The sequence below is a fragment of the Sturnira hondurensis genome, unplaced genomic scaffold, assembly GCF_014824575.4.
Source record: "Sturnira hondurensis isolate 20B ecotype Veracruz unplaced genomic scaffold, ASM1482457v3 Scaffold0005645, whole genome shotgun sequence".
Classification (NCBI taxonomy): Eukaryota; Metazoa; Chordata; class Mammalia; order Chiroptera; family Phyllostomidae; genus Sturnira; species Sturnira hondurensis.
In genome coordinates, this window is record NW_028078276.1 from 1 (window position 1) to 25,972 (window position 25,972).

General features: G+C 40.7%; 1 protein-coding gene across 1 annotated transcript; it reads left to right on the forward strand.

Annotated features, from left to right (window-relative positions):
• The first annotated feature begins 7,321 nt into the window (after positions 1 to 7,321).
• On the forward strand, positions 7,322 to 22,426 carry LOC118988051 (serpin B6-like). The gene is made up of 6 exons (XM_037047420.1): positions 7,322 to 7,523; positions 10,143 to 10,292; positions 19,387 to 19,504; positions 20,438 to 20,580; positions 21,542 to 21,697; positions 21,923 to 22,426. The coding sequence occupies exons 1-6, from the start codon at positions 7,359 to 7,361 to the stop codon at positions 22,322 to 22,324; spliced, it is 1,134 nt and encodes a 377-aa protein (XP_036903315.1). The 5' UTR covers positions 7,322 to 7,358; the 3' UTR covers positions 22,325 to 22,426.
• The last annotated feature ends 3,546 nt before the right edge of the window (positions 22,427 to 25,972 follow it).

Below are 25,972 nucleotides of genomic sequence, written 5' to 3' on the forward strand. Positions count from 1 at the left end.
ATATGTACTCCAAAAAGTATATTTCTCTGAAGTTAAAACTGTTAAATATAATTATTAGCTATTCTTTTTGTTTTAAAAATATTTAATTTTAGAGAGGGGAAAAGAAGAAGAAAGAGAGGGAGAGAAACATGGATGTGAGAGAGAAACATCAATCAGCTGTTTCTTGCACAAGCCCTGACTGGGGACCAAACCTGCAACCCAAGCATGTGCCCTGATGGGGAATTGAACTGGTGACCCTTTGCTTTGTGGGACGATGCCCAACCAACTGAGCCACACCGGTCAGGACTGCTGTTCTTAAACTCTTTCTTTCTTTTCTTCCTTTCTTTCTTTCTTCCTTTCTTTCTTTCTTTCTTTCTTTCTTTCTTTCTTTCTTTCTTTCTTTCTTTCTTTCTTCTTTCTTTCATAAATGTTTTGATACTATCCTTGGTACGTATTTCTACTGCAGTCTTTTTTAGTTGGTTTTCTTAATAAAATTTTTGAAGCCCATTTTGCTGCATTCTCTTATCAAATTTAAGAGTATTCCATGCTCTGTCTGGTGTGGCTCTGTGGATTGAGCTTCCACCTAAGAGCCAAAAGGTCTCTGATTTGATTCCCAGTCAGGGCACATGTGTGGGTTGCAGGCCACACCCTGAGTTGGGGGCTTGCAAAAGACAACTTTCCCTCTTGCTTCCTTCCCCTCTCTCTCTAAAAAATGTGCAAATAAAATCTTTAAAAAAGAAATTAAAAGTGTTCCTTTGGTTTTAGCTTTCAAATAGGCCATTGCATAGTTTGCTAATTATGCTCATTGTGTTTTATTGCTGAGATATTTCCTTCTAATTATGTTTCATGAGTTCTTTTTGTCTTGGCCAGAACTGTTAGAACAAAGTTACTCAAGTATCAGATAACAGATGTCTGTATCATGTATATGTTTGGGAAACAGGAGAACCGTCCCTAATATTTTATCAGTGAAGTTGGTGGCGGCTGAAGGAGGTAATCTTTGTCATGTTAAGGAAGTACGGGAAGTATTTTCTGTTTAAGGACTGTTATCATAAAAGGAATATCCATTTTTTTATGGTGAATGTATTTTCTGCTAAACGATTATCCTGCGTATCCTGAATAAACCTCCAGGGCATTGTTGATTTATTGTTTCTTATTTATTTAGCAATTTTTATAGGACACAGATATAATTTTACCCTTAAAGGCTATCAGCAGTCATCTTCAATGGAGAAATGTGTGGGAGCTAAAAAAAAATTAATGCTTCCCATCTTCTATTTTCTTCTAGCTGGGCTAATACTTAAATTAACAAATTAACAGGAGGAAATCAAAGTTTTAATACATGTGCATGGGGAACTCACATAGGTTTGAAAATCCCAAAGATCGGGAGGCAACCTTGGGTATGTAAGGTACTTTTGGACAAAGGAGAAAATGGGGGCTTCTCAGATATGAGAAGCGAGGAGGGGTGCATTGTGGGTAGATGAGGAAGAGTGGAACACACACGGCAGGAGAATTTTGCCAGGCAAATCAGAGACAGTGGGACGAGGCGGGTATCTAGCTATCTGCCCCTGCCTGAAGCCTTCCTGTTTACCATACTTTGTACAAATCAGGCTCAGTTGACCTCCTCAAATCTTCCAGAAGTCAGTTTCTCTGTCTGAATCTCTTGGGCAGGAAAGGAGGGAGGGTCAAAGGTTTTTTCCGAGTTTTGTTTCTTAACAGTTTAAAATCAATAGCCCTGAAAGGCATCTTAGGGCGACAAAACTTTGATTCCCTTCAAATGTAATGCTGTTCCGGACTTTTATGAGCTGTGGAGATTGAACTGTTTTTGCTCCTCTTCTGCATTAGTGTTAATAACTGTTGGATATTAAAGACAGAAGGGGAAACTGATTATCTGGAATACCCCCTTTCTCATACAGGGAATGTTGAGGGCAAAGGGGAACTAGCCAGAACATAGGTGTAAGGAAACAAAAGGTGTTTTACTAACTAACGCAAAGAGGCTCAGGGACACGCCCGAAGAGCAGGGTGTGTTCCAGGATGTGGTTTAAGAGCAAAGGTTAGTCAGGCAGATAGCCATCTGGACAGCCACTAGGAAGGGAAATTTTGCCCCTGTGCAGGAGCTCAACTGACCAATCAAGTAAAGGAGCACGAGCCAGTGCACGAGTTAACTCACCAATAATCAGTAACCCTATTGTGCTGCTGAGCCAACCGCTAACCGCCACATCTGCTTCTGTATCCAGCTTGCTTGCGCGCCTCCATAAAACCCTAAGCCTGTAAGCGTTTGGCGCGACTCTCATTTGCAGCCCTTGCAGGCACTGTGTCTCCGGACACTTTGGAGAGTTCGCCCCTGCGAGGGTTAAACTTGGCCAATAAAGTAACATCTTTGGAACCCCGAAAGTCTCCGACATTTGTTCTCGCGGTTGGTGAATGCAACAGGGAACAGAAGTCAAGCACTTCATTCAGGCAGGGTTCCAGAGCTGGGAATGTACACCCTGCCTCCTTCCTGACTCCCCTTTTCCTCTGAATGTCCTTCTTTTTCTCCCAGTTCAGTATTTTTCAGGAGACTGAACCTGCTTTATGTTGAGGAACTATTGATCTTTTAGTTTCAAATTTCCATGACACAAAGAAACAAAAATGCACTGATTTCCCCTCAGCAACAGTAGAGCGCTGAGGGCTGGTCAGGCCAGTGCCTCCCCTGGAGGAGAGGGAAGGCAGGTTGTGCTTTCTTGGTAACAGTGACAGAAAGGTCAGAATCTAAAACAGATTTGTTAGGGACATTACCAGAGTCACAGTGCTTTCTTAATGACCTTTCTTAGGTTGGCATTTGTATTTGAATTACTATTCCTTCAACATTTAAGGGGAGAATGTGTGTGGATGGTAACAGTCTTGTGTGGGGTAATGAGGGGGATATTTCCTTCACCAGTTGAACTTGGAACAAACCTAACATGCCCAAGGTCCTAAAACTCTGTGCTTTCTCGGTTCACCTAGAAGAGGCTGAGTGACTAGGGGCCACGTGACCCAGCAACCTGTGTATGTGGGCTAAGCCATTTTAGGGCCAAAGCCAGAGGTGTCCCTGTCCCAGGCAAGAGATGCCCAGTGTGGTGGAATGGGTCCACAGAGACTTGTCTGAGTCTTGACATTTAATTGTATTAGGAATGCTCAAGATCGTGTGTCTTGCTTTGAGATATCTCCTTCTTTTCTAATTACTATTTCACAAGTGTCCCTATTTTGTTATTGGTGGAAAATAAATTCTTGCAGTGCCTGGAGGAAAAGAATTGCCTGAGACCTGCATGGGAGGGTGGGGCTCCATGGTGAGCTCTACTGATGACATAAAAGTAAGGGGGTTCCTTTCCTCACTTCCCAATGTCCCCATCTCCATCTGTCTTGCCGTGGAAAAGGTCCAATCTTGTCTTCAGTAGGGCTAGGACGAAGGTCACTGTGCAGTTTTTGGACTCCATATTAAAGTCCACTCCAGTCCAGCATCTGGCCAGTTTAGCGTGGGTTTCCAGCTGTAGTCCATTGCTGTGCTGCAGTAGTTAGGCTCCTTCTGGGAGCCTGCGTTGGAGTCCCAGAGCCATGGGCCATGTGGCTGCTAAGGCCACGTGGTCATGGAGAGAGCAGGGTAGTGCAAGTGCATTACCTGGTTGGGGGCTGGGGGGACAGAGATTGATTTTTGTTCCCTTGGGATTCTATTAGCTTGTGTTTGGGATGGACCAGGTGTCCTTACAAAATAACTGATCAAGTTCCTAAGTTTTCTTGGGGTTTGGATGGCTTTACACCCCCTAGTTCGACTGGCAGGCCTCTGTTGCCCAGCACTTTTCCCTGCATTCCCCAGCAATCCCATAGCAGAGGCAGAAGGGAAGGGTGTTAATCCCCTTGGAGGAGCAGTTCTGTAGTTCCCTGGAGTGGGAAAAGCTGTAGCTTCCTGCTGAAGCAGACAGGCTCATGCTCCCTATTTTACTGAGCTCGATGTCTAAGTCCCGTTGCTCCCCTTTTCTAACTAAGTACTGATCGTGACAGTTTTACCAGCTGTTTTTCTGAAAATTGATACACAGGCAGCTTTTCCTGATATTAAACCCAGATAAACAAAAATACATGTAATTCTACATCAGTTTTGTATAATGTCTACTTTTATTTGTATCGCTTTTTTCAAGGGCTCCACAAAATCCTCAAGTTATTTCTGTATCATCAAAGCATAAGTTCTATGCAGAAGCATTTTAATAATGAACACTATCCATTGTATTTTCATGAAAAATTACCTGCATTTTTGTTGTGTGTAATGTGCAGATTTTTTGCCCAAATTTTTGCATTTTTAATTTTTAAAGATGCTATTTACTTATTTTTAGAGAGAGGGAAGGGAGAGAGAGTGGGAGAGAAACATCAGTGTGTGGCTGCCTCTCACACACCCTCTGCCTGGACGCCCAGCAACCCAGGCATGTGCTCTGACTGGGGATCAAACCAGGGACCCTTTGATTGGCAGGCCTGCTCTCAATCCACTGAGCCATAGCAGCCAGAGCTTTTGCCCACATTTTTGAGGGAAAAATGAAGATGTGCATTTTGCATGAGTAATAATAATTCTGTAGCTATATAAATATTTTAAATTCTTTCATTTATGCTTATCTGTTAAAAGTATAACTCCAGAAAGCAATAACAATATCTGTATGTAAAACAATACCTTAGAATATGATCACTGGTTTGTTTCTAAACATAAATAAAAAATTATGTGAAAAAAATAAAATGAAAGATTTTTTTCCTGAAAGTTTGGGCAAAAAATGTAAGTGCGCATTATACATGGGAGTTCCTCCTATGCGGCAAAATAGCATAGGGATCTAAGATACGTATGAAAGTCTCAGCAAACCAGGTATAGTCAGTGCCCCAATGTTCTGTGTAACGAATTAAGAAGAGTTTGAAAACACAATGTTTAAACAAGGACAGTAGACAAATGTATCAGTTATAGTCACTATATAGTGTCCAGTGGCTCCTGTGAGAAATTTCCACAAACTCAATTTGCTTGTTCTCTCCTAGTGCTGAAGACCAGAGAAGTTTGAAACAGGTTTCACTGAGTGGAATTGAGGTGTTGGCATGGAGGGCCGACCTCCCTCTAGAGGCTGAAGAGGAGAATCTATCTCCTTGAATTTACAGCTTGCAGAGCTGCGTTCCTTGCACTTGTTGGTTCTCTCCCCTCCTTCGAGTTTCCCAGTCAGTGGGGTGGCATCTTGCTTCAGTCCTCCCAGTGCTTTGTTCTTCAGTGAAATTTCCCTCTGCCTCCCTCTTGCGAGGATTCATGTGGTGACATTTCTGGGCCACTTGAATGATCTTCTATATTTGAGAGATAATCTCACCTCAAAGTCCTTAATTTGATCACATCTGAATTCCCTTTTGCTATACAAATGAAGAATTACAGGTTCTATGGATATTAATGGGGACACCTTATTCAGCTATGAGGGGTGAAAAATAATACTTTTATTCCAGCTTCTAAATTCTTCTGGGCTAAATTCTCTGGGCTAATAATCCAATGAACAGAGACAGATTAACAGGAGAAAATCAAATTTTAATACAAGCACATGGGGAATTCACAGAAGCATGAAAATTCCAAAGACAATGAGGCAAAATTTGGTATATATTTTCATTCTGGGCAAAGGAGAAGGGGTAGGGGAATGGGTTCTTAGATTTCAGCAGTGGGAATGGGCCACTTACAGGTCATTGAGCAGCAGCCAAACACACATGGCAGGCAGATTTTTGCCTCAAGGGGATGTGGGGTGACCTGGCTACCAGGCCCCTGTTTGGTGCCTTCCTGATATGTCGTTCTTAATTCAAGTTAGGCTGAAGTGAACCTCCTTGGTTTCCTTCCTGAAGATGCAGTTTCCCTCTGCATCTCTTAGGTAGAAAAGGGGGAAGGTCAAAGGTTCTTTTCGAGTCTTTTGTTTCTTAATAATGATCTTAAGTTAATACCCCCAAAAGGCAGCTAGCTTCCTTTCCAGGTAGCAAAACCTTGGTCTTCTTCACAGTTTGGGGGCCATTGTTAATTGGTGGTGATGGCAGTTACAAATGAAAGGCCTGCTGGGGAAGAATGGGTTAGCTCTGCAGTCTTCACAGGTCTTTCAGTTAGATACCTCCCTTCATGCCCCCAAACTGCTGCTCCTGCTTTCCCCTTTTCTTGTTCTGTAGGTTCCCACTCACTGCTCAGATGAGTCATTTCCCCACTGGGAAATACTAGTTTGATAAATGTTTTGAGAGATGCTGTTCCCTCAGAGACCCCTCCTCCAGGGCCTGCTCTGCTGTATCTGCAACTCCTGAGTGGCAGGCCCTTCCCTGCCTTTGTCCTCTACTGGTTCCTCCTGGACACACCCTTCAGGCTCTGTCTTGAGTGATGACTTTCAGGGTAGCGGTCCAGACATGGGGCATTGTCCCTGAGTACATCATGTCTCCCTCCTTAGCTTGTGATGAGAAATTTTGAGATGTTCTAAATTAAAGTGACAGCAGTCATTGGGTGAGACAGACAGAACACTTGGCCTGTTAATAGCTGTGGACCAGCTCTGACAAAAGGCTGCTCATTCTGCTGTGTATCCTGTGTTGGGATTTAGGATTGATTTCTGAGTGGCTATTTCCAAAACTATCCAAAAGAGATAATAGGCAGAAGCCATCAAATCCCAGGAGCCTCTGCTATCTGGACCTCAGGAGCTTTGACTTGCTCTTTACACATGAACTTGCCAGTCCAGAGCTACTCTACAGTTGCAGACACTTCCTTGCTGACTCTGTGCCTACCCCAGAGTTGGCCCTGCTTTAGCTTCTCCCACTCCCTTAATCGGTAGCTAGTGTCATTTCTTTTACAGTGGCTTGCATCTCTTTTATCTTAAGACTTCAGGGTACCCTAAAATGGAGTCTTCTCTTCTACATTATAAAAACATTCAACCATCTTTTCTTATGTTACTTTGTGATTGGATTTATCTTAGGAATGATTTTTAAATTATAAAGTAATGCTTATAAGCCCATACAACACACCAAACCATACAGAAACAGAACGAAAAGTCCATAACTCCTTTACTGATCTCTCCCCCGGGAAGCTGACTAGGGCAAGTGGCTGAGTGTGTGTCTTTCTCCATTTTCTCTGGGCTCACAGACAAGTGTGCAGGTACAAGTCCTCCACCTTCCTCCCACAAACCAGGATCATATTATAAACTGAAGTTTCCTTTTCTGTTAACCTAATACTAGAAACACCCAAAATAATTTTGAGGTTTGCCCCCCAAAAATAGAGTTTTGGATCTGCACGTATTTGCTGGTAGACCCAAAGTGTCAGTGGTAACTATGAACAGAGTGAGTTTCAGTCAATGTGTAAACTTATAGTTATGCAATATTGATTTTAAGTCCATTGTTTCAGACTTACCATCATGGACGCTGTGTCGGAAGCAAATGGTACTTTTGCCGTAAGCCTGTTGAGAAAGCTGGGTGAAGACAACTCAAAAAATGTGTTTTTCTCTCCCATGAGCATCTCCTCTGCCCTGGCCATGGTCCTCCTGGGGGCAAAGGGAAACACCGCTGCCCAGATGGTCCAGGTACGTGTCAGACGCCATTTCTGACAACAGTAAACACTACTAGTTTGTCAGTTAACTGTTCTTCCACCTTTCAAATCCCAAAGGACTTACTCTCTGGTAGTGTTTCAGGGTGTGGGTAAAATGTTGCCAGGGAGGGACATGTTAGCACTGTGCAAGTGCCTTGGGGTGAGCACCCCTGACCTCTTAGGGATGGAGGGGCATCCTCTAGTGAGGAGAACGAGTGGTTTTACCACCCCCTGGTAATGGTTTGTCTACGAGTTTGTGAGTAGATTCAAAGTCACAAGGTCCAGGGTGAGTCCTCTGGTAGTCTTTGGGTATTGGCAAATGCTTTTGAATTGTTAAAAAATTGTTTTAATTTTCTTATTTAAGTGTAAAACCTTTCCGTGGTGTTTCATTTATTTGTTGTTGAGTAAGTACCACCCCAAAACATAGCACTTAACATGAAGATTTACTCTGGAAGGACTGGGTGGTGCTTCTCTTCTGCTTGGTTTTGCTGAGTCCCTGGCCTTGGGCCTTGGAAGAGGGCCTTGGGCCTCTTCCATCCAGGTGGCCTCCTCTGTGAGCTGCCTCTGTTCCTAGGCCTCCCACACGTGGTGTCTCTTTGTTAGGGTGCTTGGGCTTCTTCATAGGACAGTGTCTAGCTTACAAGAGTAGAAGCTTAAATGTGTAAGTACTTATCAAGCCTGTGTTCTGTCACATATTCTCATGCCCTGCTCACTGAAGCCAGTCACAGGGCCAGAGTTGGCCCCCAGAGAGGCTGTACAGGGCATGAACACAGAGGACACACTCACTGGGGCCCCTCCCTGAGAGCAATATGCAGTGGACATGCCCTTCACATATTGGAAAGGGAGGTGTCTCAGACTGCTAGAGCTGCCATAACAAAGTACCACACACTAAGTGGTCTGAACAAGAGAAATTTCCTGGCTGCTGTTGCTCAGTGGATTGAACACCAGCCTGTGAACCAACAGATTGCAGGTTCAATTCCCAGTCAGGGCACATGCCAGGTTTGGAGGCCAGGTACCCAGTAGGGGGTACACAACAGGCAACCCACTACACATTGATGTTTCTCTCCCTCTCTTTTCCCTTTCTTCCTCTAAAAATAAATAAGTAAATACAATTTTTCAGAAAAAAATACATTGAAAAAGCCCCAGAAATGTATTGTCTCCCAGTTCTGGAGGCTGGAAGTCTAAGAAAAGGTGTCAGCAGGTATTCTAAACAGTTGTGGGATTTCTGTATAACTTAAATCTGCTTCATCGGACAAAAGCACATGTCTAGTACCTGTTTGAGGCAGGACCCTGTGCTGGGGGACAATGTCCTTAAGATGCTCAGATGCCTATTTGCCTAGGAAGAGGGTCTGTGAAGAATTTCTTTTATTTTTCTTAGGTTTTAACAAAGCAGATCTTTATTTTGCCCTTGGAGTCTATGCCTTGGATTTGACTATTGCCCTGAGATCACTTCTCATTTTTTAGAATCATTTGCCTGCTGGAGAGGCTAGGAATAAGAAACATCAGAAACATTCTTATTTTCTCCCCTGCAAGTCCTACATTGGAAATATTTATTTTAAGTTCTGCTTGAACATGAAACAATTTTTTTCTTTAGCTCAGGCTTATGTTCCCATACTTTAGCCCAAGGACCTAAAAAACCCACATGTTTTGGGAACATCTCCTTATCCAGATTCATGATTCATTGGCAAAACATCCAAACTTTCCCTTCATTGCAGGTGACAGTCTGTCCCGTTCTTCTGCCAGTACATGCATGATCTTCTTTTCTCCAGTCTTTAGTAGGAATGTCTGCACTGTCCTCCTAGCCTCTACTCACCGTCTCCTGACCCCTTTCATTCAGCCTCTGTCAGCTGCCCAGGTTGCAAGCAAGGGCCAGACTCACTTTAGGTTTGTTATGGTACAACTCCATGTCTAGATTGCTGCATGGATCTTCTGTGGCTGAGAAACCAAATGACAATGGTTGATTGCTTTTCAGATTTTGTGGCCTGACCCCAGGGTGCCAGCTGGGATCACTCATGGTCCAAGAAAGGCCTCTGTCACGTGTCTGGGGCCTCGGGCTGGCTGTTGGCTGAGGCCACCATTCTACAAGTAGCTCTACCCCTGAGGTGCTGCTCTCCAGGGCTTTCTACCCGACTTCCATGGGACAGCTCGAACTTCCTTACAGTGTGGTGGCCTGGGGTGCAGGAGAAGGACTGTGAAGCTGCCAGGCCTTTCCAGGCCCAGTGTCACTTCTCTTGCATTCTGTGCTTAGAGCCATCACAGGACCAGTCTGCACCCAGGACGAGGGGAGAGGCTACATCTTCGGTGTCAGGGTGGCCTGTCTTTACTAGAATGAAAAGCCTATTTTAGACAGACTACAGGTATTGAGCACCCAGAAGCTGGGTTTGCGAGGGGCCTTTTCTTCTCCTGCCAGTGCAGACAGGGCTCTGACTCCGTGCAGGAAGTATTATAAGGATCGAGTGGCTTTAGGGTTACTTCCTGTCTTTAATGGAATGAATCTTCTTTTAAGCGGTAGTGAGGATCTGAACAATTCTTAGACAGAGTTTAGTGTTGTATCCAGTTTCCTGAAGTCCAAGCATGCTGAAGTTGAACATTTTTATTCTGTTTTTTATTTTAGGCACTTTCTTTAAGTAAAAGCGGAGGCACAGGTGAAGATGTCCACCAGGGTTTCCAGTCACTTCTCACCGAAGTTAACAGGACGGGCACACAGTACTTGCTTAGAACTGCCAACAGGCTCTTTGGAGAAAAGTCTTATGCTTTCAACTCAGTGAGTTATCCTTGCCATTTTTCACCAAGAAATGAAAGATCACAATGTGGCAGGGAGAGGGGTCATGTGGTACAGCAGAAACCTGGTGGGCTACAAATTTCCCCAGATGTACATGAGCTCAGGACTCACACACTTCCTTCAACTCTCGGTTTTACCCTCAGTAAAATGCTCCTTATAACAAATACTGTCTAAATGCTAATGCAGCTTAAGTGAATTATTATTTTTTAAAACCTATCATACAGTATGGTATAATTCAAGATGACTTGGCCAAAATGAAGAAATGATCACAATGGTATTTTTAATTATTATTTTTTACTTATTGGTAATTTTTTGTGCAATATGAGGTGTTAAACTTTTTGCACATGTAAATACTTTGTGTATCCCAACTCAGAATTTCTGTAAGTCCCTATTTGTCTAAATATATTGGTTTTTTAACAATGCTATCCATTTTTCAAAAAACACTCATGTGATATGTGGATATAGAATTCTTATTTAAAACACAAAAAATAAGGCAAAGCAAGACCACTCAAATCTTTTTTTCCATAACTGATTGTTCCCCTCCCTCATATAAGAGCTTTTATAGGTTGGAAGTGTGTATCCCCCATACATATAGAAATTTTTTTGTGGGTTTTTTCTATATCATGCCATTATACCATGCATACTCTTTTGTAATTTATTTCTTTCCAACTAACACCATGACTTAAATTCTTTGTATCTTAGTGTATGTGGATTTACCTTACACTTTAACTATTATTTGCTATTCTTTTTTTTCATCATTTTTTCTTAGCTTTGTTTTTGTCATAGGAAGATACTTTCACTGTTTTTGGAGAGGAGGGGGGAGGAGAGAGAGAGAGAGACAGGATGAGAAGGGGAGAGGAAGAGAAACATCAGTGTGAGAAAGAATTATCCAACAGTTGCCTCCCTTGTGTACCCTGACTGGGGATCAAACCTGTAACCAAAAAATGTGCCATAATGGGAATTAAACTGGCAACCTTTTGGTGTATGGGAAAGTGCTCCTACCAACTGAGTCACGTGACTAGGGCCTGAGTTTTTGAAGTTTTTTTGTTTGTTTATTTAAATTTATGTATTTTTTCCCTTTTTGGTTGTCTGGTATTCTTTTTTTCCCTTTAGTTTTGTTGTTGACATTAATTCAGATGTCCCCATTTTTCCCCACTTTGCCATATCCACCCAACCTCTAAAACCCCTTCCCTCTGGCAATCACCTGTCTGTTGTCTGCATTTGGGCAGTGCGTACATGTTCCTTGGCTAATCCCTTCACCTTCTTTCATCCAGTCAGTCCTCCCTGCTGACAGCTGTCAGCCTGTTCATGTGTCCATGTCTCTGTTTCTATTTTATTCATTAGTTTATTTTGTTAATTACATTCTAAATATAAGGATATCATATAGTATTTGTCTTTCTCTGACTGGCTTTTTTCACTTAGCATAATAGTGTCCAGGTCATCCATTCTCCATTCTGTAAAAAAGATAAAAATTCTGTCTTTTTATGTCTGCACAATATTCCATTGTAGAAATGTACCACACCTTTTAATCTACTCATCTACTGATGGGCACCTGAGCTGTTTCCAGATCTTGGCTATATTGTAAATAATGCTGCTATGAATTAAGTGTACCCATATTCTTTTGAGTTCATATTTCAGGATTCTTAAGATATATTCCCAGAAGTAGGATGTCTGGGTGAAAAGGCAGTTCCTTCCTTTCATTTTTCCACAGCTGCTGTGGACAACTCCATACTGTTTTCCACAGTGGCTGTACCAGTCTGCGTTCCCCCCAGCAGTGCACTAGGGTTCCCTTTTCTCCACATCCTCGCCAGCACTTGTGTGTTGACTTATTGTTGGTAGCTATTCTGGCAAGTGTGAGATGATACATCATTGTGGTTTTAATTTGCATCTTTCTGATGATTAATGACACTGATGATTTTTTTCATATGTTTATTTGTCATCTTTATGTCCTCTTTGGAGAAGTGTCTACTCAGGTCCTTTGTCCATTTTTCAATTGTATTGTTTGTCTTCCTGGTGTTGACCTGTATTAAGTTCTTTATATGTTTTGGAAATTAACCCCTTTTCTTTTTTTTTCTTTATTGACCTTTATTATTTTTCTTTCATTACCATTTGTTCCCTTATATCTCCTTGCCCCAGCCATCATCACATTGTTGCCCATGTCTGTGAGTCTTTTTTTTTTCCTTTTTGCTTAATCCCTCCATCCCCTAACTCTGTGTCACAGTAGCTGTCATATGTTCTCCATCTATGAGTCTCTCTCTATTTTGCTTGTTAGTTGTTTCTTCATTAGATTCATATATGAATGAAATCATATAGTATTGTCTTTTTTAACTGGCTTATTTCACTTAGCGTAATGTTCTCCAGGCCCATCCATGCTCACAGAGGGTAAAATTTTCTTCTTTTTTGTGGCCAATTAGAAATTCATTATGCAAAGGTCTTATAGTTGCTTTATCCACTCATCTATTAATGAACCCCTTTTCAAATGTATCATTGGTAAATATGTTTTCCCCTACAGTAGATTCCCTTTTTATTTTGTTGTTGGTTTCTTTTGCTGTGCAGAAGCTTTTTAGTTTGAAGTATTAAATGGCTGCATTTGTTTATTTATTTCTTTTTTTCCCTTATCCTAAGAGACATATGGGCAAAATATTGTTATGAGAATTGTCTGAAATTTTACTGCCTATGTTTTCTTCTAAGATTCATATGGTTTCTTTAATTATATTTAAGCCATTTGTTTATTTTGAATTTATTCCTATGTATAGTGTAAATTGGTAGTCCAGTTTCAATTTTTCATGTACCTGTGCAATTTTCCCAAGACCATTTGTTGAAGAGACTGTTTTTAGTCCATTTTATGCTCTTGCCTCCTGTGTCATATTTTTTTAAAGATTTTATTTATTTATCTTTAGAGGGGAAGGGAAGGAGAGAAGGAGAGAAATATCAATGTATGGTTGCCTCTTGTGAGTCCCCTGCTGGGAACTGGCCTGCAACCCAGGCATGTGCCCTGACTGGGAATTGAACCACGATCGCGTGGTTCTCAGGCCCACGCTCAATCCACTGAGCTACACCAGCCAGGGCTATAAACCTTATTTATAAAGAAAAGCAGGACTTTCAATAATCACAAAGGGAGGGCCCCGGGATCACATGTGATTACAGCAACAAATTAAGGAATACACACAAACACACAACCAAAAGAAAAAAAAATAATGACAAAAACATAAATATAGAGGGCTTGAATAAAAAAATGTAGTGATTTTAGAATGTATTAGAATATAAGCAACTATCAACTTAAAATAGACTGCTATCAACATAGTGTGGTATGTACAAAGCACATCATAACCACAAACCAAAACTCTACAAGAGATATACAAGCAATAAAAAGAAAGGAATACAAACACACTGTAGAAAGTCATCAGTGTTGAAGAGAAGAGATCAAGGCAAAACAACAGAGAACTATAAAAATAATCAGAAAACAATAAAATGGCAATAATTACATACCTATGAATAGTTACTTCAAATGTAAATGGACTAAACACACCAATTAAGAGATATAGGGTGGATTAATGGCTAAAGAAAAACATCTGTACATAGGTTGCCTATAAGAGATCTGGCTCAGATTGAAAGATACATATAGACTGAAAGTAAATGGACTGGAAAAATTTTTAAAATGATAATATATAACATGAAAGTTAAAGATAGGGCATCAATTCTTGTATCAGACAAAATAGACTTTGAAACAAAGTTGGTAAAAAGAAACAAAGGTGGGCATTTCATAGTGATAAAGCAATCAATCCAACAACAGGTTATCACTGTTTTACACATTTGTGCACCCATAAAAAGAGCACCTAAATATGTAAGTCAAATATTGACAGACGTAAAGGGAGAGATAGATAGTAATACAGTCATAGTAGGGGACTCTAACATGTTATTGACATCAAGGGATAGTTCAGCCAGACAGAAAATCAATAAGGAAACAGGCCCCATAAATGACAAATTAGAACAGGTGACCTTAATAGATATCTTTACAACATTTCAGCCAAAAGCAAATGAATATTTTTTTCAAGTGCTCATAGAACATTTTTAAAGATAGATTACATGGTATACACACAAAAAAAATCTCATTAAATTAAGAAAATTGAAATCACATCAAACATCTTCTCTGATCAGAATGGTATGAAATCAGAAATCAAGTATAAAAATTAAACTGCAAAACACGAAAACAGGTGGAGGACAAATAACATGTTACTGAACAATTGATTAATCACAATATCAAGGAAGTCATCAAATGTGTATATCTTGAGATAATGAACATGAAAACACAATGACCCAAAGTCCTAGTCAAAGCAATGGGGGAAAAAAAAAGAAATAAGAGACATCCAAACAGGAAAGGAAGAAGTAAAATTGTCACTATTTGCAGGTAATATGATACTATATATAGAAAACCCAAGATGCCACAAAAATACTGTTAGAACTAATGAAGAATTCAATAAAGTTGCAGGATATACAATTAATATACAGAAATCTATTGTATCTCCATACACTAAAAATGACTGGAAGGAGAAAATAGGAAATGATTGTTTCTTAATGTACAAAAGCATCAAAATGAACAAATTACCTAGGAATAATTATAACCAAGAAGGTGAAAAACTTCTATCTGATAACTATAAAACATTGATGAAAGAAATTGAAAAAGGCACAAATAAATCTAAAGATATGGTATTTTCATGGATAGGAAGAGATTAATATTGTTAAGATGTCCACAATACCCAAAGCAATGTATAGATTGAATGCAATCCCAATGAAAATACCAGGGACATTTTTTGCAGAACAAGATATCAAACAATCTTACAATTTTTAAAAACGTTTTTTAAATTGCTGTTCAGGTACAGTTTTCTATCTTTCCCCACCACCCCTCTCCACCACCCTAGTCCTCCCCACCTCCCTCTCCTGTTTCCATACTGCCCCTCCCCCCCACTGCTTGTTACTGTCCATGTGTCCTTTATAATTGTACCTGCAAACCCTTCAGCCTTTCCCCCTATAATCTCCTCCTCTCTGATCATTGTCAGGATGTTCTCAATTTCAGTCTTTGGGTCTATTTTGCTTGCTTGTTCATTTTGTTGATTAGGTTCCTGTTAAAGGTGAGATTATATGGTATTTGTCTTTAAGTCCCTGGCTTATTTCACTCAGCATAATGCTCTCCAGGTCCATTCATGGTGTTGCAAACGGTAAGAGCTTCTTCTTTCTTTCTGCTGCATAAAATACCATTGTGTGAATGTACCATAGTTTCGGGGTCCATTCATTTACTGATGGGCACTTAGGTTGCTTCCAGAACTTGGCTATTGTAAATCGTGCTGCTTTGAACATTCAGGTGCATAGGTTCTTTTGAATTGGTATTTCAGGGTTCTTAGGATAACATTTTAGCAGTGGAATTGTCAGATCAAAAGGCAGTTACATTTTCAGTTTTTTGAGGAAATTCCATATTGTTTTCCATAGTGGTTGTACCAGTCTGAAATCCCTCCAACAGTGCACTAGGGTTCCCTTTTCTCCACAACTGCTTCAACACTTGTTGTTTGTTGCTTTGTTTATCATGGCCATTCTCAATGGTGTGAGGTGGTATCTCATTGTGGTTTTAACAAACCTAAAATTTTTGTGAGACTGTAATAAATCCTGAATAGCTAAAGCAGTCTTGAAAAACAAAGTTGGGCAGTCATGCTTACTACCTGATATCAGACCATGCTACAAGGCTATAGTTATCAAAACAACATGATACTGGCATGAGAGCAAACACATAGATGAAAGGAATAGAATAACTCAGAAATAAACTCACCAATATGGCCAATTAATATGTGACAAAGGAGAAAAGAATATTCAATGGTGTAAATACAGCTTCTTCAATACATGATGTTGGGATACATGCAAAAAGGAAACTAGATCACTTTCTTATCAGACATGTAAGAAAAAACTCAAATTGGTTAATGATTTGTATGTAAGACCTGAAGCTCAAACAATCCTAAAAGAAAACATAGGCAATGAACTTTCTGAAAGCACTCTTAACAATATTTTTTTGGACATGGCTTCTACAGCAGGGGAAGCAAAAGAAAAAGTAAACAAATGGGACTATATCAAAGTAAAAAGCTTCTGCACAGTGCAAGAAACAGTTAACAAAATGAAAAGACAACTAGCTGAATGGGAAAAGATATTTTCCACTGATACATCTGGTTAGGGGTTAATATCCATCATATATAAGGACCAAATACAACTTTACACCAAAAATAAGGAAACCCAAAACAAAACCAAAAAGAATCTAGTTAAAATGGGCAGAGGGCCTGAACAGACATATCTTCAAAGAGGACATACAAATGGCCAATAGACATATGAAAAGGTGTCAATATTACTACTCATCAGCAAAATGCAAATTAACACCACTGTGAGATATTACCTCACACTTGTCAGAATGGCTATCATCAATAAATCCACAAACAACCAGTGTCGGTGAGGATGTGAAAAAAAGGGATCCTTTGTGCACTGTTGGTGGGATTGTAAATTGGTGCAGCCACTATGGAAAAGAGTATGGAGGTTACTCAAAAAATTAAAAATAGAACTGCCATATGATGCAGAAATTTTACTTCTATGTACTTATCTGAGGAAATTTAGAACTTTAATTTGAAATGATACATGCACCCCTATGTTCATTCAAGCATTATTTACAGTATCCAAGATACGGAAGCAACCTAAGTGTCTATCAATAGATGAATGGGTAAAGAAGAAACAATACATATATACTATTAGACACTACTCAGCCATCAAAAGTCAAACCTTGCCATTTGTGACAATGTGAATGGACCTTAAAGGGCATAATACTGAGTGAAATAAGTCAGACAGAGTAAGACAAATACTGTATTTGCCATGTATAATGCACACCCATATTTTTGGCCCAAAGTTTAAGGGGAAAAATCATTTGAAATTTTTTTAAATTATTTTTTTATTTATTTGTATTTAGATCCCTGTTTTTTGTATTATAAAGTAATTTTATAATTCCTTTATTTTCAAACATACTATGGTATGAGAAATTTTATGTAAAAAGTAGTTATATAACTGGAGTTATACTTTTAAGGCATAAGCATAAATAAAAGAATTAAAAACATTTATCTAGATATGGAATTAGTATTACCCATGTATATTGCTCATTCTTATTTTTCCCTCAAAAATTTTGGCAAAAAGATGCATATTATATGTAGCAAAATATGGTACTATGATTTCCCGTATATGTAGAATCTAAGGAAAAAATAAATGAACAAATGAAACAAAAACAAAGATACAGATACAGAGAACAAAGTGATGCTCACCAGATGGGTGAAGGTTGAAACAGCTGAAGAGATGAAAAATACAGATTAGGGCTTACAAGATAATCACAAGGATATAAGGTACAGCGTAGGGAATGTAGTCACTTATATTGTATAACTACGTACGGTGTCAAATAGATCGTAGACTTATGCGGGCAATTAATTTGTAAGTTGTTTAAATGTCTAAACACTATGTTGGATACCTGAAACTAATATAATAGTGACTGTAAACTATAACTGAAAAGTGGGAAATAACAACAACAAAACAGCAGAAGGATTGGCAAAGCATGAATTATGTGAACATTAAATAAATGATATAACTAGATCATTTAGTAGAGTGGGTCCAACATGCTGAGGATTCAGATGTTAGGTAAAACAGTACTAATGATAACTCACCTGGTCCTCAACACAACCCTCTGAGATGCAGGTACTGCTGTGTCATCATTGACTGTTAGGGGAGGAACAGGGAATCTTGAGAATCAAAGCAACCTTTCTAAGACCACACAGCTATGGAGTCACAGGACTTGTGTTCATAGCTATTGTGCTATGTTGCTTTTCTTCTACACTGAAAGAGAAATGCGAAATTCTGTAATATAAAAACAATCCTGAAAAGTAGAATTAAGTACTTAGCTGCAAACTGTTCAAAAGGAAGATGAGAAAACCATTCCACATTGCCCTGTCATCAAATTCATTGTTTCATTCCATTTGTTTTCCATTTGTTTACGTGGCATAATGTAGGTGTTCATTAATATTATCATTTCACAGATTATATTAACAAAATACAGTTAAAGCTTTTGGGGGGAGTTTCTCACACTATCTAGAATGATCTACCCAAAATGGTAGCCACTGGACAGATGTGGCTCTTTAAATTTCAGTATAGTTAATTAAAGTAAAACAAAGTCAAATGTTTAGTTACTTAGCAGGAGTAGCCACATTTCAAGGGCCAGTCGTCACGTGTGGCTTAGATTTAGAACACTTCTGTCCTCACAGAAAGTTGTGGTGGAAGTGGTGGTGAAGAATTACACATTTCCTCTATGTTATGTGAACCAGGAGGAAAAAAAACCAAAGACAATGGGCTCTGGTTTTGAAATGTAGAGGGATCTGTGGCTCTTGCTGTGGGGAGGATGTCACTTCCCAAATGCAGTGGCTTGTTGGGAGTGACAATCTGTAGTTGCTCCTTGTAATGTCTTTGTGTTTACCTCATTGATACACAGCTATTCCCTTAAGGATCTAGCAGTTTTTGATGTGTATTTGACATTCAGATCACTATTATACTTAGTTTATAAACTAACATCAGATGCAGCTGAAAACTGATAAACTGGATTTCAGGTTAATTTCTTATTTATCTTTCAATTTGTTTATTTACTCCCCAATATTTGTATTCCTCATATTTATTTGAGGAATAAATAAACATGTAAATCATATTACATGTAAATCATAAAATTATCTATGTTCTATTTGTCACAATGAGGACTTAATCTCTGGCTGGTGTGACTCGGTGGATTGAGCGCCATCTACAAACCAAAGTGTCACTGGTTCCATTCCCAGTCAGGGCACATGCATGGGTTGTGGGCCAGGTCCCCAGTAGGGGGCATGTGAGAGGTAACCACACATTGCTGTTTTTTTCCCTCTCTCCCTCCCTTCTCTCTAAAAATAAATAAGTAAAATCTTTTTTTAAAAGGCTTAAGCAGGTGATGTTGCTTGTTTTTCTGAGTGTGCAATTGTGTTGCTGTCTCTCCCAGTCTTTCAAAGACTCCTGCCACAAATTCTACCAAGCAGAGATGGAAGAGCTCGACTTCTTCAAAGCTGCAGAGGAGGCCAGGACACACATAAACTCCTGGGTAGCAAAGAAGACAGAAGGTGAAAATATATTGTTATTCTAGTTTAATAGTATTTTAATCAATTTTACTGTCAGTTTGTTCATAAGAACATCAAATGTAAATGAATATTTTTTTCCTCAAAATAACTGTAAACTGCCCTGGCTGGGTAGATCAGTTGATAAGAACATCATCCTGAGATGACAAAGTTTTGACTTTGATCCTAGTCAGGGCACATACAAGATTCGATCAATGAATGTGTAGATGGAAGAACAAATCAGTGTCTGTTTGTCTATCTCACAGACAAAACTTCTCTCCTCTCCCCTCCCCATTCTCCTCCTCCCCCTCACTCTCCCGTTCTTCTCTCTCTTTATGATCCATACATAAAAAAATTATAAAAACTGTAAACCTTAAACTTCACTGACAATACATGATAATTTTCTCTAGCATTTTCCTGCTCTTATCAAAATACATGTCATGTCTCTAAATATCCAGTACACCTCTTCCAGAACAATCCACACTTTGAATTTTGTTGTTGCTCATGTTAATCTAGTTCTTCTTTTCACAAATAGTGCACAGAAGCACTTGGACACAGGTCTCAGGCTGTCTTCCTGTGCAGCGTGGCTCATGCCCTGCAGAGTCCTATGCAGAATGTTCAGGGCACCCTCCCCTCATGATGATTCTTCCTCTGAACTGTTCTCTACTCTTGCTATGAACTTGGACCTTTCTTTAGGCACTAGGCATTCCTATCTCACTTGTGATGAATTCATCCTGCATGTATTACTTTGTTAATTTCCATGTTTTATTCATGTGGCGCTATTTTTAAAGTACCCCTTTACACGGTGATATGTGGGGAACCATGAACTCCTTTATCTGAGTACTTATTTGTGCAAGGAGATGGTTCAATCTGCATATTATTCCTGAAGCGTACCTCAGAACACTCTTAGCTAACTGGTTCTGTAATTCTTCATTTCAGGTAAAATTACAGAGTTGCTGTCACCAAATTCAGTTAATCCAGGTACTCGTCTGATTCTCGTGAATGCCATCTACTTCAAAGGAAACTGGGATACTCAGTTTAACAAAGCAGACACTGAGGAAAGACCATTTAAAATCAGCAAGGTGAAAATTTCGTAATAACAATGGAGATTTTTAGAAAGAGTCCCTGTGTTCAAGGGCGTGTGCTCTCAGTCTTGGCGATGAGCTTGGGGGCCTGGTTTGCCTGCAGCACCATCGGAGGGCTCCTGTGGCTCTAGCAGATGAAGGGAGGTGGGAACAGAGGGCGGAGGGGACCGAGCTCCTGTCACAGTTATGAGTAGCTTTTAGGACTTGAGTTTTCACTCCTTTGGAGTGGAGGGGAGCCATGGAAATGTGTTTAGTCAAAGAGTGATGTGGTCTGATTTAATATGGGATTTAGCCGATCCCTCTGGCCACTGGGTGAACAAATCAGAAGGGGGGAGGACACTTAGGCGTCTTTTAGGAGGTCATCCCTGTGACCAGGCCTATGCTGATAGCAGTGGAGGTAGAAAGAGCAAGTCAGATTGTTGTTATATTTTAAATGAGAGTCGGAATGATGTGCGAATGATTCCGATGTGGGTTGTGAATGACAGGAGTCAGAAATATGCCAGGGATTTTGACAACAGCACTAGTGGCAAAGGCATCAACTGAGATGGGAAAGTGTAGATGGAGCAGACTTGGAAGGGAGTATGAGGAGCCCAGTGTGACATGTGGCATTGCAGTTTTCTTTTATGTCCAAACGCAGGTGTCAACTAGGCAGAATAATATGTGAATATTGAGTACAGGGGACAGGTCCCAGCTAGAATCATAAATTTGGGAATGCTTCTTAAAGTCACAAGACCGAATGATGGCACCAAGGGAGAAGCAGTGTAAGGAGTGAGCCCTGGTTACCTGAGTGACCAGAGGTTGCGGGAATGAATTCACACCAGCAAAAGAGGGGCCTGATGGGTTGTGGAAGCCAAGAAAGTATTTCTAGGGGCCTAGAGTAGCCAGCTTTGCTGGTTCGTTCAATATGTAAACTGGCTCTTGTTTCAACTTATGGTTTATCCTTTTTTATTTTTAACAGAATGAGGAGAAGCCTGTGCAAATGATGTTTAAGAGATCTACCTTTAAAATGACTTACATAGGAGAAATATTCACCAAAATTCTGGTGCTGCCTTATGTCGGAAAAGAGCTGAATATGATCATCATGCTTCCTGACAAAAACGTCGATCTGGAAATGGTAATGAGAATGAGCGCTAAGTACCAATGGTGCTGTCATGGCGAGGAGATTACACTTGCATTTCTGCTTAGCAGTTTCCCACTTTTCCCAGTGATACTTCTGAAGTAGTGTAACTTCCCATTACTGCCCTCTCGTATCACATAGCATAGAGCATTCACCTGATAGCATAGCTTCTCTTGGGCAGCACTGTTGCAGATCATAAAATCTTCAACCCTCCTCTTCTAGGTGGAAAAAAGCCTTACTTATGAGAAATTCATTGAATGGACCAGGCCAGATATGATGGATGAAGAAGAGGTGGATGTGTTCCTGCCTAGATTTAAACTGGAGGAGAATTATGACATGGAGCAGGTACTTCGCTCTCTGGGCATGACTGATGCCTTTGAGCAAGGCACAGCAGATTTTTCTGCAATGTCATCTGCGAGAGACCTGTTTCTGTCCAAGGTCGTGCACAAGTCCTTTGTGGAGGTCAGCGAAGAAGGCACAGAGGCTGCAGCTGTCACTGCCATCATGGGGTTTCGATGTCTAAGAATCATCCCCAGGTTCTGTGCTGATAAACCCTTCCTTTTCTTTATTCAGCACAGCAAAACCAACAGTATTCTGTTCTGTGGCCGATTCTCCTCCCCATAAGGAAATGGTCAGCTCTGCCTGTAGCCCTACTTCTGTCTCCTACTGACCCACTTTTCCTCTGACACTTTACAATGTGCTTGAACCCAAAGTGACCTTTGATAAAAATCCAAAAATAAAGGGCCTGATTTTGAAGTTGCATGTTTAGAACTCTGTGTATTCATGCGTTCACGTGTCAATGCTTTCCAGGGTCTGAAATGACCACTCAGGAGGGTCTGTGGTCACACTGGCAGAGCAGCACTGGCTGCTTAGCAGGTTCTCTCCCCTGTGTGAGACGGGTCCCCCCCTCCTCACACCTGTGCAAGGCCTCAGGGCTTCCCTTGGGGGCAGAGTGCTGGGCTCATGGGGCTGTGCAGCTTTTCTCCAGGCTCAAGGGGGTTGGTGGTCATTCTCTCTCTTCTCTACACATTGGCACTATTAGTGAGATAATAGTGTGGAACAGGGACTATGGGTTACCGTGGGAAGCAGGTCTCAGAGACCCTCAGCAGGGAGCTCTATTGCAAAACTTGTGGCGAGCTCTCCAGAAGGCAGCACAGGAGCAGGGAGAACAGTTACCTAGGCTCCCAATCAGTCCCAATTCCCACATGTGTTTCTGCCTTTATTGTAGCTTGCTTTTGTGATCTGCTGTCACATACCTGTGCAAATGCACAACCACCCCCTCCCCTGAAAAGTTAGATTGCTAGCAGGGGCCAGAGATAGGTTTGTTCACAGTATTGTAATTTACGACAAGTTCATGAGTACACACCAGATGATTTTCTATTTTATGGCAAGTATTAGAATAAAAGAGGTGACTTAGGTTTCTGCAGCCACTTGGTGACTTGCTAGAAATGTGATCACTGTGCTCAGTGATACAGGAACCAGTTGAAGTGTGAAGTTTAAGAGGCAGTGCTGGGCTGTGTTCTTGGGGACAGCAGCAAGGACTGCCCCAATGTCCTATTTGCAGTCATCCAGAGCCCAGCTTCCATCTAAATTAACTGGTGTGATGGGTGTTTTCATTCTGTCCCTGGTGTCCTTTCCCAGGTGTAGTCAAGTGAGCAACTTAGCTGTGGGGAGTGACTGGGACTGTGGAAACATTGGTATTATGAGTGTGATGAGAAGAGGAAAGGGTTAGGAGGGGTGGCTGGTTTGTCACCACCCCCCGCTCAGCACTAAGTGGACTTGCCATGTCTTGTACAATAGTCCCTACCTAACCTTTCAGGTGCCAAGGCATCTTCCCTTTTCTTGGATGAGAACCTTAAGGCACATCAGGAGTGAGCTATGAAAATGAATGCCAGTGGTTCTGTTATAGACCTATGTCATACAGGTAAGAACTTTGCTGTGAAAAAAGTCATAATGTACACAAAACAAACAACATGCCTTGTGCTCTAAGGGGCTCTTTTTAAAACTCATGGTTTTAGAGATTTAATGTATTTATGTTTCGACGGGAACGGAGGGAGAGAAACATCTCTCTCGTGCACCCCCTCCTGGGAACCTGGCCTGCAGCCCAGGCACATGCCCTGACTGGGAATCAAACTGGCAACCCTTTGCTTCAAAGGTGAGCACTCAGTCCACTGAGCCTCACCAGCCAGGGCTGCATTTTTTATTTTTAATTATACCTAATGTACATTATCATATTAGTCTCAGGTTGCACGTTAGTGATTAGATATTATATAACTTATAAGTGATCTTCCTGATAAATATCTCACACCATACATTGTTAGACTATTACTGAGCATATTGTCTATGCTCTACTTTATATCCCCATGACTATTCTGTAACAACTATTTTGCATTTAATCCTCTAATCTTTTTGCCCATCCCTTCACCCTCAGTGCCAGTCTGGTAACTATCAAAAATGTTCTCGGTCTGAGTCTGTTTCTATTCCTCTTCATTTTGTTTTCTGGATTCACTTGTTGATAGATGTGTATTTATTTAATTTAATTATTTAGATTTTAATCTTCATAATGAAGACGATTTAACATTTTATATAATATTGGTTTAGTGGTGATCAACTCCTTTACTCTTTTCTCATCCAGGAAGCTCTTCATTTGGCTTTCCATTCTAAATGATGACTTTACTGCATAGAGTAATCTTGGGTATAGATTCTTGATTTTCATCACTTCAAATATTTCTTGCCAATCCCTCTGGCCTGCAAAGTTCCTTTTGAGAAATCAACGGATATATTCATGGGGCAACCCACTTCTCTGTGTTATGGAGCTGTATGTGGGGGAGGGGTCAGAAAGGGAACAATGCCACTTGCTTGGTTCTTGCCCCACTTTGAGTCACTTCCTCCACTACCTATAAGCAAATTGGGCCTTTCTGGTGCTGATTCCTGGGTGGGTGGGTTTGTGTACATTCTAGGACCCCATGGGTCTCTGCAGGGAACTGTCCTGTGAGGCTGGGAGTTTCTCCCACTGCCACAACCTCCACAAGTTTTTGCAGCCAGGGGTTTTGAGGTTTCAATGTCTCCTACTGCAAACCTGGGTTGTGCAGTCTGTCTTGCTCTCCAGCTGTTCCTCTCGGCTTACTTGTACACAAAAGTGGAATTGCCCCATCCACCAGCCGCCACCTCACCCAGTCTGCCAGCTGCCACTTTACTGAATGTCTTCTCCACCCAAGCTGCCCACTCCCGCCACTCCTACCTGTCTCCATGAATGTTTCTTTTCTAACTCCTTGTTTCTCTAGATTCCATACAATTCAATTTTCTGGCAATTATGGTTGTTTGTTGTTTTCAAATTTGTTGTTCTTCTTTTGGTTGTGCAAGGAAGCAAACCATATCTACCTACACCTCCATCTTGACTGGAATTTCCTATTTCTTCTTAGGGTAGTCTTTAACATCTATCGCAATGCTTGTTTGGTTGTAATCATCTCCTTTGGTCTTTTTTATTTTCTGCCTGGGAAGCTCTTTATTTCATTTTCTATTTTATATTTTACTTTTGATGGATAGAATAGTCTTGGTTGCTGATAACTGTTTTTTCAATACTTTATTTTATTTTTTTAAATATATTTTATTGATTATACCATTACAGTTGTTCTATTCCCCCCCTTCATTCCCCTCCACCCGCACCCTCCCTCCCCCACCATTCTCACCCCCTTAGTTTATAACCACGTGTCTCAAGTTCTTTGGATTCTATATTTCCCCCACTATTCTCGCCCTCCCCCCTATCTATTTTCTACCTCCCATCTATGCTATTTTCTGTGCCTTCTCCCCACTTCTCCCCCTCCCACCCCCCTGTTGCTAACCCTCCATGTGTTCTTCATTTCTATGGTTCCACTCCTGATCTAGCTGTCCTCTTGGTTTGCTTTTGTTTTAGGTGTGGTTGTTAATAACTGTGTGTTTGCTGTCCTTTCACTGTTCAGGTTTTCTATCTTCTTTTTCTTAGTTAAGTCCCTTTAGCATTTCATATAATAAGGGCTTGGTGATGATGAACTCCTTGAACTTGACCTTATCTGAGAAGCACTTTATCTGTCCTTCCATTCTAAATGAAAGTTTTGCTGGATAAAGCAATCTTGGCTGTAGGTCTTTGGATTTCATGACTTGGAATACTTCTTTCCAGCCCCTTCTTGCCTGGAAGGTCTCTTTTGAGAAATCCGCTGACAGTCTGATGGGTACTCCTTTGTAGGTGACTGTCCCCTTATCCCTTGATGCTTCTAGGATTCTCTCCTTCATTTT

Excerpts from the sequence above, each read along its gene's own strand:
- LOC118988051 (XM_037047420.1), top strand. The coding sequence starts at position 7,359 with ATGGACGCTGTGTCGGAAGCAAATGGTACTTTTGCCGTAAGCCTGTTG. Across the intron at positions 7,524-10,142 it reads CCGCTGCCCAGATGGTCCAG|GCACTTTCTTTAAGTAAAAG; the intron begins GTACGTGTCAGA and ends TTTTTATTTTAG. Across the intron at positions 21,698-21,922 it reads AAAACGTCGATCTGGAAATG|GTGGAAAAAAGCCTTACTTA; the intron begins GTAATGAGAATG and ends CTCCTCTTCTAG.